Here is a 15,875-nt window from a genome sequence, read left to right as displayed (position 1 = left end):
GGCCAAGGGAAAACTCCCATTCAAAGATACTGCTGAATTCCCTAAAAGCTAAAAAGGAGAAATAGCAATATCTAGAAAGTTACTGGAAAGGAACAAGAAATCTGAATGGTCTATTTTATCCAAGTGCCTTCAATTCTAAGACATTGAATGTTACCCAATGGAATCTATAGATGTATTCCTTTTCTTGCTTTAGCCATTGTTTTATTATAGTACCACTTCCTACAGATAAAATGTTAGGTAAGAGGTAGTGTGGTTCTGTCATTAGAGTGGCCTTGAAGTCAGGGAGAGCTGGCTTCAAGGGATGACAAATGATATCTGTGTGACCCTGGGCAAGTAATTGAAATCCAGGCAACTGGAAGATTATAAATTACCAGTTAGGTTCCAATTAGTGAGACTCATTAAGCCTGTGAAGTGGTGGCATATATTTGAATTATATTCTTTAAAGTTATAATTACATAAAGCATGGTCAATGGTTCTAACCCAGTAAAAATACGCTGTTGGAATTCACATAATGTGACCATTCCACATATTCATTATTTGCACTGATTGGAATCTAATTATACTGACCAAATGCTGATTTCTATGGGTTGAGGAAATTCACATACCTGGAGATCTCCACATGAACTAAGTCTCAGGTGTGGGAGATATCTGTGTGTGTGTGTGTGTGTGTGTGTGTGTGTGTGTGTTACACTCTTTTGTTATCCCATTTAGGATTTTCTTTGCAAAGATAATAGAGTAGTCTACCATTTCCATCTCCAGCCCATTTTACAGATGAGAACCTGAGGCAAATGGGGTTAAGTGACTTGCCCAGAGTCAGACAGCTGGTAAGTGTCTAAGGTCAGATTTGAACTCAGGAAGAGAAATCCTGATTCCAAGCCCAGTGCTCTAGCTGCCCAGATATGTGTGTGTATATGCATATCTACATATGTGCATATATAATATGTATGTAATAGGATAATAGAATTCGAAGAGAAAGGGACCTCAGACATCATCTGGTTCAATTTCCGCATTTTCCAAATTAAAGAAAACAAAAGCCTAAGGAACTTTGAAGTGATTTGTCCAAGGTGGTCACACAGGAAATAAGTGCCAGAGCTGGTTTGGTTTGATCATCATATTTTTATGTATATTATTATAAATCTCGTCTGGGAATGTCACCAGTTCACCCTAAATGCTGACTATTGGGGAATGGATGACATCAGGTGATTTTCTAGGGTTTTTTTTCACCCCATTAAGATTCCCCTCCAAATGTCACACAGCCTTTAGGTACTAAGCTAACACAGATCTCTAGCTGCTCTTATAGATTTAAAAAAATATGCAAACTAACTAGCAAGATCCAATAAATATTCACTAGCCATCTGCTCACCATAATGTATGTTTACATATTAATGTGCAGTACAAATTTGTAAACATGAACATTTGAAACTTGGAGAGGAAATGATAGGAGTCTTTTTCCTTTCAATACTTTATTGAAACCGCGTGGCCCGAGTAGGTCCGCCACACATGTAAAGAGTTTCAATGCTGGATATGTTTCAAATGCTCTGTGTACCTATTCATTCTGCTCTATACTGTCATGCAATCCATGTTTATTTACACACTTTTGATGCAAATTATCTTCTAATTGCAGCTCAAACCTTGGAAGATTAACTGTATACGAAGGCACTTATATCCAAAGGGACTGCCACCAGTGCTTGAACTATATACATTTGGTTTCTTTTAAATGGCTCCAAGAAACATATTTGATTCTGGTGAATGAACTGGGAAGCTGCTGCTGAATCTCAGGATATTCTTCTCTTGCCTAATGGGAGACTTTTCAGCACAAAAGCTTCCTATCTCTAAATTGGAGAGGAAGCCTCATCTTCCATCCTGTCTATTTGAATCGCCTATAGATAGGCTAGGGGAGTGAGCCTTCACAAGCAGGCCTGTAACAAGGGTGTGGTCATGGGGGCTTTGTTCAGGTGCCAGTATCACTGAGAGGAGGGTGTGGTTTTTCCTCACGAGGTCTGTGGATTGTCAGTTCCTGGTCCTGGGACAGCTTGTACCCCTGTAGAGCCTGAAGATAGAGAGGGGGGTGGTAGGAATTTGGGTCCTCTGAGAAGGTAAGGGATTGAAGTCTCAGGACTGTGGAAGTAGGGGAATAAAGGGAGCAGATGGGCAATCTCCTTCCCTCCTCATCTCTGTGCCTTTGTTTGAGGGACAAGTCCTGTCTCTTCCATCAGCCTTCTCCCTTTATCCTCCCCCCCCAAAAAAAAAGAAATTCCTGTGAGGGCATAGGCTAAATTCTCTGAAAGATGGTCCCTTTCTTCACGTACTTTCTCCACTCAACTGAATTTGCCCCAGGGGCCAGGACTCTTAGTTACAGCTCTGCTTCCAAGCTTGTGTAAGTAGGCAACAGACAGTATGGTATGCTGAATAGAGTGCAAGATTTGGAGTCAGGAAGGCCTGGATTCAAATCTTGCATCAGACACTTGCTAACTGTCAAACCATTAGTAAGTCATTTGACATGTGAGCCTCAGTTGCCTTGTGTAAAATGGGAATACCGATCACACAGGATTAATGTGAGAATCAAATAAGATGTAAAGCATTTTATAAGCCTAAAAAGAACATACAAAATATTAACTGTTACCAGTAGTATTAGCAGCAGTAGCAGTGATAATTATATGTGAGTGGGAGGTAGCATGTTATGTGGAGAAACCACTGTGCTCGGAGGCAAGTTTTAAATTCTGTGCCACCTATTTACTAGCTGTGTATCTCTGGGTAAGTTACTTAGCCTCTCTGAACCTCAGTCGCTTCATTTGTAAAATGGAGATAATAATTCTTGCCTCACAGAATTGCTGAATCAACTGAGATAATATATGGAAAGTATTCTGCTCTCCTTAAAACTTTATCAGGGCTGCCCAACCTTACTTTTAAAAGTTTTTATTGAAACAATAGATATATTTTGATTTTCCGTTCTAGTGAGAGCACTTTGGTAGTTCCGATTTGTTTATTAAAGCATTTGGTAAACTCACAGGGTCCGCCCCTCCCCAATAAAATCGCCCTGTGGGCCACATTTTGGACAATTCTGCTCTGTGTACTGTGTGCTATTATTATGTTGGTATGTAAATCTGCTTTTCCCACTCAAAAACATAAGTGTGTGATTAGTTAGTGTCTTTATGGCCCAACATTTTTAAGAAGTGAGAAGAAAACGAAGCAACTTGCTGTGAATTCTCTGAATAAAAGATGGACAAGCTCTGTTACTGAGATGGCATCTGAAATTTATGTATTGAGATCAGATAAAGTAGCCCTTTAATGATTTAGTATCTTCATTAGAATAGATATTACTCTTTGCATGGGTACGTATATGACTTGTATTGAGTCAGCTAAACTTTCCATATGTGTTTATAGATTAATTTATTAAATATTTAGATGAGACGAGATTTTGGTAAGGTTTCATCTCAATGTCAATGCCGGTAGAACCTATAAAATATATGTTGATGGATTTGTGTTACCCCCCATGATGCTCACTATAGATGATCCTAAAATAAATAAAAAGGAATGTGGGAAACTCATGGCACCCATCACTGACACTTGTCTGTATCCACTGTTGGCACCTAGTCAAATTGTCAGCAAGTCCGGCTCTGATTATTGAGGTTTTGATTCATTGACTCATCACTCAAAGATTCTAATTGTTCACGTCTTTGGAATTGTACAGACCAGCTTCAGCCCCATAAAATGAGAATGAAGTCATGTTCTTTCCAGGGTCCATATGTACAACTCTCACCAAGTATCAGGGGTGTGTCCTACCACTCTACCTTCTCAATAATGAAGCATAATGAAGTGAAGTGATGTTAGTGGACTTGGGGTGCTTTCAAATTTTGGCTTTCCAAAGAGGATTTGGCCACTTTGGGTCAGTGCTCAAGTTAGAGGTTTGAGGCCTTTAACCCATACTTACTAAGCAATCTCATGACAAATCTGAATTGGTCTGAATGCTGGGTATCCAAAGACAGTCATCTATTTCCTGCCTCCCTACCTGAGTTATTATAGATCTAAAGGAAACTATTTTTGCCTGGATTTGTTTTGATCAAGTCCCTAACCAGATCAGTTTCAGAAGGAGATTGTTGATGATGTATTCGACTGAATAAAGCAGATAGTTTAAATACAAGAATGGAAGAGGGTGGACTATACTTCCTTTGAGAGAGGGAATGGTTGTTTTCATTATTTAAATTTTTCCCACCACAGAAAGGGAATGGCCTAGTTGGCCTTCATTGGGACATTACCTGAGTTTAAGTATCGAAGGTTGGACTAACCTGATTTTGCCAGGTGGGGTGAGACATTTGATGATTAGTTTGTAATGCTAAAGTCAACAGGATGCCAAATTTCCAAGACAGGCCCAGAGAGAAACCAGAAAGAGAGGATTCCTAATGATTAAGTGTCTGAGACAGGATTTGAACCCAGGCACTCCTGACTCCAAGGCCGGTGCTTTATCCACTACACCACCTATCCGCCCCTCAGTAAGCCTTTATTAGGCACCTGCTACATACAAGGCACTTCTGAACTAGAGTATCTACTAAGTTTCTGCCTGCTCAGAGGCAGGAAGCTGGCTGACCACTCTCTCAAGGTCCTTTTCCTACAATCCTCTGAACCCTTTAGCTGGGTTACTTCCTCTCCTGGGGCCTCATTTTCCCTATCTGTACTGTGATCGAAGTGAAACTAGATGAGTTCTGAGCCCATGCCAATTCTCAATCCTATGGCCCTATGATATAATAATTGAAACCATAGAATGCCAGAAATAAATAAGTTAATGAACCTCCCTTAACCTGGACAACGTTGCCCTTTTCTCATCATCATTTTCTCAGGATAACAACTTAGTGAGCTGAGCCATTCTTAACTGCAAAGGCCCTCCCCCCCCCCCCAGGAAGCCAGAGCTGTTTCAGAATTGTTTAGTTCATCCTTCACTTACATAAATACCTTCTCTCAGTGAAGCCTGACAGTCTCACAAATGATCCTTTGGGATTGGGGTCATTGTACTCTCATGGCTTTATCTGCAGCAAGGATTCACAAGATTTTCCTCAGTTAACAATTAGCCCCTACCCTCCCTCCTCTGGGGTACACAGAAATGAAGTATATTTGTTAATATACTTGGATTCTTAAAAGTCATCTGAATGGCTTCTTGTCCTGGGCTATATTACAGCTTCTACTTTAGCCTAGGGAGCAGCTTGTGGATAGAGCCTTGGGCCTGAAGTATAAATCTTCCTGAGTTCAAATCTGGTCTCAGACACTTACTAACTGTTCCACCCTGAGCAGGTCACTTAAATCTGTTTGCCCCAGTTTCCTCATTTGTAAAATGAACTGGAGAAGTAAATGGCAACCCACTCTAGTACCTCTGTCAAGAAAACCCCACTTGTGGTCACCAAGAGGCAGATATGACTGAAAAACAACAGAACAACACTTTACTGCATTTGTCTAGGCCTCAGATATGAATTCTTCTCAAAGACTAGAGACTGACGTCTTCCTTCTCATCCCCACCCAAAAATAAAAGTTGCCAAAGTTTTTCTTTTTTTTTTTCTTTTGGAATGTACTTCTGTATCAGATGTCTACTTTGGAAGATGTAATTGCTCAGTATCAAATAGAAGACATTGTTATAACCCTGGGCAAGTCACTTCACTCATTTGCCTTAGTTTCCTTATCTGTAAAATGAGCTGGAGAAGGAAATGGCAAACCACTCCAGTATCTCTGCCAAGAAAGGAAGACTCAGAAATGACTGAAGCAACTGAACAACAAAAAAGTGTCTAAGTCATATTTGCTGAGAAAATGGGGGAGGGGGAAGGCAGGTGGGAAAAGGACTTGTTCAAAGTCATAACAGGTCCTTTCACAATCATGGGGCTTCTCCTTAGTAAAATGGCTAGACCTAGTGCCACGAGAAATTAAAGTTGGATTCGTCTTCACATCCCTTTGACGGATTATCCACATACTTCTTTCAACATGTATATAAAAGGCATTATAAGATCAGACGAAGGGGAAACGCACAATTCATAAACTTAAGACAAATCTGTATTATTTACACTCTTTACGCTATTACTTTTATCTAGTCTATTTCACCATGAATTACACATGAAAGTATGATTCAACCAATTTCATGCCATTTTCATATTTGGACTCAAATGTCTCCACCCCTCCCTTCAGTCAAACTCTCTTATTCATCTGCATGGAGAACTTCAGTCACTTCTTTTTGTTTTTTTCTTTTTGGCAAGAGTCTGTCTAAGATAGCAAGTGAGTTAAGGGCACAAGTAAACAGGCTTCATGTCGGAATCATTCCCAAACAAATAAAAGGAAACCGAAGATCAGATCTATTTCAGAAGGTTTTGCTTTTCATTTATCTTGCTTTCCTTCAGCATTAAATGTTCAGATTTTATCATCAAGGTTATTAAAGGGAGCAGCTCCAGAGTTTCATGAATAGTCTAAAGCCTCTTGTCCTTGTTTGTCGCTTTCCTTTGAAGTTGCTAGCAGGGCTTCAGCAGGAGTGCAAATGAACGCTTTGCAAGGACACTAGAATCTCCTTCTAGAATGGTCACAGAGGTCATCCTGGGAAAGGTCTTTGCTCTATACTGCACACAGTGCAAAGGAAATCCATTTGGGGAAGGAGTCAGAATCTGCCGCAACCATAGGGCAGAAGGTCCCATTCTAGCATAACTGGGAATTGATGGCATACAGGTATCCAGTTTATAGGGGGCAGAAAGGAGTTTTCTCTTCCCTAAAGTCAGCTTTGAAAATGCTGTGCTATTTCTTCAATTCTTCTTTCTCTGGAGTGCTTACTGGAAAGCATAAGATACTCATCGGCTCCTTTTGAAGTAAGGATCTTCAGGCCAGGGCAATGGCTTCTAATAATGTAGCACTGACGATGTCAAACTCCTCTTCACCAGCTTCTGCTGGTGGTGCCCTCCCAAAAAAGGATGTGTCCTTTGAACTTGCAAAGTCAAATTAGAGGCAGTGATTAATTGTTGGATGCCAGTGAGAGTGGTTGCATCTGCCATCTGGGTAGGAGGCTGGGATGCCATGGCTCACTTGGAAATGGCTGGCTGTATTCATCAGTCTGGATGGCATGGGGAAGTTATAGCCATAAAAACCATAGGAAGGATGTAAAGAACAACCAAAGGCTTCTCGGGCAAGAGGACTTGGTGGGAACACATTTGTGGGTGCGTGTAACCCATACAACATTGGATTGGCAGGATGGGACATTGGCAGACACTGCCCACTTAAGTCTTCAGCTTTGTGATTTTTTAAACTGGGGATTGCCAGAGAAGATAACATGGGCACCTCCATCATGAATGGAGACATAGAATGAGGATTGGTGCTTCCAGGCTTTTCAGGAGTTGGAAACACAAGAGGTGGTGTTCTCAAAAGATTGCTTGGACAAATCTTGTAGCAAAGAGGCAAGCTGAAGTTGTGTAAGTAGGTTTCTGAACAGGGCATTCCGAGGGTGCTGGTTGATAGGTGAAATGCAGGTGGTGAGCAAGGTGGAGAAAGGAAGGAGTTCAGAGGAGAGGGAGGTCCGCCATTGGAGGTCACTGGGGAGGAGCCACTGCTGCTTCCACCTGAGGATGACAAAGGTAGTGAAAATACTCATCATTGGGAATCCTCAGTTGGCTTTTATGAACACTCTTTATGTTTGTCTTCCCATTCTGGCAGGAAGCTGGCACACTGGAAGGAGTGTGGGGATTTGGAACAGGAGAACCTAGATTTAAATCAGGCTCTGCCTCTTGCAATTTGTAACCTTGGCTAAGACACCTTCCTCTTCTGGGCCTGAGTTCCTTTAGCAGTAATGAGAGAGTAAGTCTAGGTGACCTCTAGATTCCCTTCCAGATGTATCTCTCTAATCCTCTAACTTCTGCTGATGCTAGGGTTCATAGCAGAAATCTGTTATGACTCTTATCATTGTGTGTGTTGCGGGGGAAAGAGTTGCTTTTTTTAAATGCAGATGAATAACTTTTTTGATGGATTGTTGATTTGTTTTGAGAGGTCCTGACCCAAAATGACAGGTGGTCTTGGCATCTCATAAACATCCTATCTACTGGATAAAAGCTATTCGCCTCAAACTTTGGAAAGGTCACCATTCCATTCTATCTGATTAGTATTTTATTTTCTGAAACCAAACATATTCAGTTCATATTTGTTTAGAACATGATGGCACCATATTTCCCATGACTAGTCTTTCTGCCCCTAAAAGTGACTTGAATCAAAAGGTAGAGACATGTTGCCCATTACAAAACTTTGAGGAGCAATGAGGCTTTTCTGTTCGGTTATGCTGCACTGTGATCTCCTCCCAGTTAGGGGGCTTATTAGATTTAGGAAGCTTTGGGCAAGTCCACACATATGGCTGTTAAAAAAAAACATTTCAGAATACTCAAACAACAAAGAATTTTGGATTCAATCATAACTGATTATTGATTGAAATCATGCAGGTTTCTCCCACACCCCCAATCCAGCTTGTATGTCATACAGACTGAACCCGAGCCACAAGGTGACCTCCACTATATATATATATATATATATAATATATATATATATATATATATATATATATATGTACATATATATATTATACTAAGGAAAAAACTGAAAGAAATAGATTGTTTCTCTTTGTCACAATCTTGAGCCTAATAGTGAGATTAAATGATAAGGAAAACTGTATTCAACCTATAAGCCCCTCAATGAATGAAAGGTTTTGGTGTTTTCTTTTTACTTGTAATATTTTGGAGAGCTTGGTTTTTATTTTGTTGGCTGGTTGTTTTTGTCTCCTTATGTGATATACTCTTTAAAGGTACTAGTCCACTAAGAAAGAGGACAGGGAGAGTGATCTTTGGTTAGTTGCTGCTCAGGCACCACATCGGAACAGAAGTTTTGAACCTTCTGGGGTCATGGATCCCTTTGGCTTGTTGATGAGGCTTATGGATTCTGCCATGTAATCATTTTAATAACAGTGATAATAAATCTGTGTGTTCTTTAAATGTATATAGGCAAATAATAGGGTGGCAAAAGAAATCAGTTGCATTGAAAAAATAAGCACAAATTTTTCCCCCTTCTGAGTTCCTGGAGTCCCTGAAATCTCTCCGTAGATCCTAGGAACAGCATTAGAGATTCCCAGAGAAGATCTAGCTTCCGCCAGAAATAGCAAGTCAGCTGTGATTAATATGACTAGTCATAGCCCATGTCAGAAACTGGAAAAACTTATTTATCACCGGATTAGGCAACTTTGTAAAATATCGGAAGTGTATCTAGTCAGTAAATGAGCACGGCTTCCACCACTATTTGCTGACTGATGAACTTTGCCTTGAGCTTTAGGTTGAAATAAATAGTCATTGGGAACATAGTTTTTCTTTTTTCCTTCCCCTCTAGAAAAGCAAAAAACAAAAATCGTTTTAGCCGGGTATTCCCTGGGAGCTCCAAAGGTCAAAGACACTGCTAAATTCTCTTATTTCTTGATCTTGAAATAGATGACACATATTTTCCATTCTGATATTTTACCCGGATCGTAATTCACCATTTGCCTGGATCGGAAACATCCTGCACATTTCACGTTTTTTTTTTTTTTTCTAAGCCCAGGGAGTTAAGCTCCTCTGCCCAAATAATGAATCAGATTTGGGGCCCTTTCATGGAGGCAACAAGGATTTTTAAGCAACTACTATGTGTGGAGCACTGTGCTAATCCTTTTTCCTAAAAGCCTCCAAAATGGGCATCCGAAAAGCCCACATTTTCTGAAGATCCTGAAGACAATACTGAGGCCTCTGAACTCCTCTCTCCCCCAAATGCTCAAAGCTGAGCTCTCATTTGCAGCTAAAATTCTCCCAAGTCGCTAGGAAAATGACTGCCAGTGAAAATCGAGGGATTCCACTAAAACCCAGGTGTCGGGAGGGTTTCCATCGGAAACAAAGTTATGCATGGCTATCTTTATTTTTTTTTCTTTTAAGTCCTTCCCTGCCCCCTGCCTCAACAAACGGAAACTATGACCTAGGAGACTGGCCAATCTTACGATAAGTGCTCTGACCCCTTCTGCACATCGGTCCCCCAATATTCCTACAAGTTACGGTTGGCCCAACCCCATTTCCTTCTTTACATATTTGATTCACTGGCAAACATGACTTAAGAAAAGGAGAGCAGGGAACGGTCAAAGCCAGGGCCAAGATCCGGGGATTCAGTTTCTTTTCCTCCTTTCACAGTTTTCTCAAAGGCAGAGTTCATTCATTCCACAAAGAATTGTTTCGCTCTTAATTTTGTCTGTCTTTGGGATTTAAAAAAAAACACCTCATTTCTTTTCCACCAAACTCCCACTCACCCCCAAAACAAAGCAAGCCACCAAAAACCTACCCAGAGACTTGACCCAGGAGGCAAGGAGGCATAGCTGAAGGAAGAAAGACTTGGGAGTTCGCTTCCACTTCAGCCTCTGCCCCTTGGTAGCTGAATGACCCTGGACAAGTCACTTAATCTCAGTTCCCCATCTAACTCTTGCCGCTCTAAAGTATAAGTGAGTTGCTGATCTGCATCAGCGAGTTTCCATACCCAGGGTTTGCTATGCTGATGAATGACCAAAAACGATTATTTTTCAAAGATCTAACGGTTAGCATTTCCTGAAATGCATCAGGCTTATCCAGGCTTGGGACGGCTGGCCCAATTCTCCCCAGAAATGGGTTGGGGTTCTGGGCTTTGTTGTTGGGTTTGGGGTTTTGGTCCGGGTGGTCTAATTTGTCAGGAACATCAATATTCACCTGCGGGGTGGAAATGTACCTACTTTGGGTTTCGGCACCAAAAGTCTTGAACTCCAGGTTGAGAGGTGGTCTCCATGGATAGGTCTCTAGAAGTCCATCCAACACGCCCCTGGAAAAGCCAAAGCAAACGTTGGGGGCCCTTGGCGGTGATCCGAGCCAAGGGAGTTCGCAGAGATGGGGCCGCCAACTTGGAGTACGCCTCTCCGTCTGCGACAGGGCCGCTCCGATGTGGTGCTGGTCCCCCCGACCCCGGGTGAAGGCGTCTCCAGCTCCCGGCCGGAGGTCCGCTCATGAAGCCGGTGTCCCTGGCGCGTGCCCGCTCCAGCCCGCGGCCGCGGCCGGCGAGGTCCCGGCTTACCTGTTTCTGCCCGGATCCCGGAAGCCTTTCGCAAAAGGGTTTCGGTCGATCTTCAGCTTGGTGATCTGGGGAGCAGAGAAGGAGCGGCGGTGGGGCAGAGGCCGGCGCCGCGGGCCGCCCGCTCTCCTTCCCTCGCGCGCCCCGGGCCCCCACGGCCCGCTGCTGCCGCGGCGCCGCCGCCGCCCTACCTGCTGGTTCTGGTAGGCTGTCACCGTGGTGAACTCCGTTTCTGGGAAGGAGAACGTCTGCACCCCCTCGGCCGGCAGCGACTGGAGGGGGGCCAGCTCGAAGCGGCTGTCCTGCACGATGACGTGGACGCGCGGTTTGTACTTGTGCATGGACTGCAGGATGATCTGGGGGGAGACGGTCGGGGTCGGCCGGCGCCCGGGGCCGCCAGGAGATCGGGGCTCCCTCCCTCCCTGGCCCTCTTCAGCTTCTCCCTGAGCGCTGGCCCTTTGCTCCCTTCCTCCGCTGCCCGGGCCGGTGCTCCCCGAGCCGCCCCCCGGAGCAGCCTGCCTCTCCGCTCTCCCCCTGCCCCGCACTTTTCTTGCTGGGGGGGGGGGGGCGGGCTTCTTGTGCAACTCTCCTGCTCGGCCCGGGCCTCTCCCCCCCCCCCCCCAGTTAGATGGAGGCGGAGAAGCGGAGGCTGCTCGGGAGCAGGAGGCCGGCCCGCCGGCAGCTCTCGGGGGGCCCCGGCATCTCCTCTCTGCCTTTGCCCCCCTGCGCCCCATTCCTGCTTCGGGCAGACGTGCTGCACAGCGGGAAAGGACGGGGTCCGGGTCCTCCCGCCGGGGGCCCAGCAGCAGGGCCAGGCTCCCCTCCCTCTGGCCGTCCGGCCTCGGGGCCTGGCCCTGCGTGGCCCTCTCCTCTCTCAGTCCTCGGCCCCTTTCTCCCCCCACGCTAGGGGTCGCGGAGAGGGGCAGGCAGCCTCGGGGCTTGGGAGGAGGGGGCTCCGTCCTTGGGCCGCCCCCGGGAGCGCACACCTACATGCCCTTTGTCGTCCATCTCATTGTTGGTGAGCTTGACGCGGTCGAAGCTGACGATCTGCCGCATCCACGTCTCCCCCGAGCAGGGGGAATCCGGGTGGATATAGAGCCTGGGCGTGATGCACGAGTGGTCCGTGTTCCCGGCCACCATCCACTGGGAGCTATGGTAGACGTACCTGCAACCCGGCGAGGGAGCCGTCGGAAGCGAAGAAGGGTCCTCGCCCCCCCCCCCCCCCCCCCCCACCGCTGAGAGAGCGCTGGCCGGCAGCAAGCAGCAAGTGCAGAGCTGTGCCTGGGTCCGCCTTTGGGCTTCCGTGAGGCCAGCGAGTCCCCCTCCCGACCTGGGCGCCTGGCGGGCCTCCCCGAGGCCAGTCTCTAGCCCTCCCGACCTGGGCGCCTGGAGGCCATCCAGTCTCTACCCCTCCCGACCTGGGCGCCTGGCAGACCTCCCCGAGGCCAGTATCTACCCCTCCCGACCTGGGCGCCCGGCGGGCCTCCCCGAGGCCAGCCAGTCTCTACCCCTCCCGACCTGGGCGCCCGGCGGGCCTCCCCGAGGTCAGTGGGTGTCTATCCCTCCCTACCTGGGCGCCTGGAGGCCAGTCAGTCTCTACCCCTCCCGACCTGGGCGCCCGGCGGGCCTCCCCGAGGCCAGCCAGTATCCCTCCCGACCTAGGACAAGGGACGGGGAGGATGAGACGGAAGGTGGCTCTCCTCCCCGGCTCCAGGGTTCTCTCGGCTTGGCCTCTTTAGAGACCCTGGAGGCCCGGGCCTCCCGGTCCAGATGTGCGGCCGGCTCCGCAAACACTCAACAAGACGCCCAAGCAACAGCAACAGCTGTTTCTGTTTGCGGGCTGCCTCTTCCCCCCTCCCCCCTCCCTGTCCCTGGGGGAACTTGGGCGACGAAGACAAGGGCCAGGGAGCCTCCTCTCCAGCCGGGCCGACCCACAGCATGGGGCACCCCGCCGCTAAGCCTGACGGTGCCAAGCCCGTTGTTCTGGGCAGCATCGACGGTGCCCAGAAGCCTTGCCTTGGTTGGAGAAGCCCCAAGATTCCCCAAGGACGAAAGGAGAAGGCAGCACCCTATCGTCGTGGCGCCCCTCTTCCCTTCTCAGCCTCCTCTCTCCTGCTCCCAAGAACTCCGATGCCCTGGCAGCCCCAGAACAGGACGCTGGGCCTCCATCTGGTGCCTGAGAAAGCAGCCGGGACTCCTCCTCTGCCCTCCCCCAAAGCCCAAAGCTTTGGGGATCCAAGCAAGCCCGGCCGGGCCGGAGGGGGAGCGCGCGCGTCGGAGCCAGCAGCCTGCCCGGGCGGGGACGCCATCAAAGCCCAGCCTCCAGCAGCCTCCAGCAGGCCTCCGGCCGGCCTTTACCTGTATCTTTTGGAGTCCACGGGCACCACGTCGAGAGCAATGTAGTAGTGTTTCCCGGGGTCCAGCCCCTTGACTTTGATGCGAACAGAAGGGAACATTCGCCTGCAGAACGGACGCGAAGCCCAAAGACATTGGCCAGGGGAGGGGGCCAGAGGCCACCGGCCTCGCCTGCCCAAGGGCCAAGAAATAAGAAATACCGGGGTGGGGGTGGGGGGAGCCTGCGGTCTGGCTGGGCACCTTCTGAAAAGGCCGGGGAGGGGGCCCCTGGGACTGGTCTAACTATGTTTCCAAAGGAAAAGCGCCCAAAGGTTCCTTGGAACTGGGGGGGAGGGCTGTAATGGAGGCAGACTGCGGCTGGCCCCACGCTCACCTCTGCCCGTTTTTTTCTGATTTAGCTAAAGCAAGGCGGGGGGGAGGGTGCCGGGAGAACCCCGAGCTAGGCGTCAGTGAGAGGACTTTTCTGGGGTGCACACGCCTCTCCTCTGTGGGCTTCCCCCTGTCTCCACGACCCTCGGGAGGATAATTGCCCCCTACCCCGTGGAGCCATTTTCTGGGGCCCAGGAAAGCGGGCTCCCTGGAGAGGCCCCTCCTCGGCTGAGCTGGGGAGTCCCCCCCCCCGGGGCTCGAGAGGAGCCGGAGGTGGGCGGCTGCCTCCCGATCTCCCTGCCCGGCCTGGGCTGGCCCCCTAGCCCCCGGCCAGGACGGGCGCCGTGCGCCGGGGCCCTGCCTACCTGCCGGCTTTGGTGATGATCATCTCGGTCCCAATCTCGTGGAATCTCTGCCACAGCTCGGAGCCTTGCAGCTCTGCCTGGACGTGCTCGGGGGCTTCCGCACCTTCGGGGGCCCCGGAGAAAGCCGTCGCCGAAGTCTCCGCTTTGGGTCTCTTGTCTGGCCGGAGACAGAAATGGCAGGGGTTCGAGCTCCGGCTCCTCCCCTCCTGGCTGTCTCCCCAGGACAGCGGGGCCGGTGGCCCATTTCACAGACTGGTACCGCCAGAAAGCACCTTAACGGTCCTTTGTTCCGACCCTTCCGTTTGACCGAGAAATAAACTGAGGCTCAGGGAACTGAAAACTTGACCGGAGTCGCCTCCGCCTGAAGTATTCCGGGGGGTATTTCAGGGAGGGAGGGAGACCCCCCCACCCTACTCCCACGGGGCTCCCTGGAAAAGAACCTGCTTTTGTCCCCCAAAGCCCGCCCCGCTTCTGGGGACGAAGGGGCATCGGGCCGCAGCGCGCCAAGTCGTAGAGCAGGGCCTCCCCTCTCGCCTTTGCGCTCCCCATCCCCCAAGGAATCGGGGGGCCCTGCCCTAGAGACGGGCTGCCCCAAGCCCTGGGAGCCCCGACCAAGACCCTCGGCCACCCCCCCACCCCAGGATGGCCGCCTCTGGCTTCGGGGGTGCTGGGTGGGGGCGGGGGAGAAGGGTGCTGCCACTGACCCGGTTCCTCGATTGTCCTCTCTCTCTCGAGGTCTCGCTCGCCCTCGGCTTCCCCGTCGCCCTCCTGGTGGTGGCGGTGGTGGTGGGCCTGGCCTTTCTCCACCAGATCCTGGCGGGGGGGTCGCTCCTCCCGGAGGGCTCGAAGTTTTCTCTTGGTCGATCTCCCCATCAGGGCTTCCACGGAGAAGGCGTGCGCTCGGGAGCTCAGAGCCATGGCTGGGGAAGCCGCTGGAATCCACCCGGCCGGGGACGCTTCAACTTGATGCTTGGGGGAGGGGAGAGCAGCTGGGGGGGGGGGGGGGCGGGAGGAAGTGCAGGGGAAATCCAAAAAGCCGAAAATGGAATTGTCTTTGCCCTAGATGTGCTAAAGGAGGAAAGGAAGCAGCTCGATTAAGACCTGAGGCTCCTCATTCTAGACTGAGACTTCTCCCCCAAATCAACTCTTCCCATCCGACATGTGGGGACCATCACTCGTCAAATTCCACCCCCCTTTCTCCTGTTCATTTGGTTTCCTAATGGTTCCACAAGATTGGCATGGGGAGACCTGGGAGGGAGCAGCCCTGCCCCCCCCCCCAGGGCCGGCTGGGGAGCTGCGACGTGGGGCGCCACAGAAGGCCGTCCAGGGAGAGCAGCCAGCCCAGAGATCGCTCACCCTGCTGCAGACACTGAGGCAGGCCCGGCCGGCCCGCAGCCTGCAGCCTGCAGCCTCCGCTGTTTGTTTTGGAAAGTGGTGGAAGCAAAAAGAGCACACTGAGTGACATTTCAGAGCGTGCGGGGGAGGGAAGGGGAGGAGGAGGAGGAGGAGGAGGAGGAGGAGGAGGAGGAGGAGGAGGAGGAGGAGGAGGAGGAGGAGGAGGAGGAGGAGGAGGAGGAGGAGGAGGAGGAGGAGAAGGAGGAGGAGGAGGAGGAGGAGGAAGGAGGAGGGGAGGGGAGAGGGAGCCGGCCTCGGCCTCGTCTAGGATAAATAAAAGGTTACTGTTTTACATTA

General features: G+C 49.3%; 1 protein-coding gene across 1 annotated transcript; it reads right to left on the bottom strand.

Annotated features, from left to right (window-relative positions):
- Nucleotides 1–5,776: 5,776 nt before the first annotated feature.
- Nucleotides 5,777–15,650, bottom strand: TBX22 (T-box transcription factor 22). Its single transcript, XM_074204238.1, has 9 exons — nt 15,540–15,650; nt 14,888–15,251; nt 14,184–14,340; nt 13,453–13,554; nt 12,085–12,259; nt 11,286–11,450; nt 11,098–11,162; nt 10,763–10,848; nt 5,777–7,571 (listed from the first exon to the last, which is right to left on the bottom strand). Exons 2-9 carry the CDS (start codon nt 15,099–15,101, stop codon nt 6,958–6,960), a joined length of 1,578 nt encoding a protein of 525 aa, XP_074060339.1. The 5' UTR covers nt 15,102–15,251; nt 15,540–15,650; the 3' UTR covers nt 5,777–6,957.
- Between the last annotated feature and the right edge of the window lie 225 nt (nt 15,651–15,875).

Source organism: Macrotis lagotis, chromosome X, assembly GCF_037893015.1.
Source record: "Macrotis lagotis isolate mMagLag1 chromosome X, bilby.v1.9.chrom.fasta, whole genome shotgun sequence".
NCBI classification, from domain to species: domain Eukaryota; kingdom Metazoa; phylum Chordata; class Mammalia; order Peramelemorphia; family Peramelidae; genus Macrotis; species Macrotis lagotis.
This window is presented reverse-complemented; position numbering and strand designations above follow the sequence as displayed.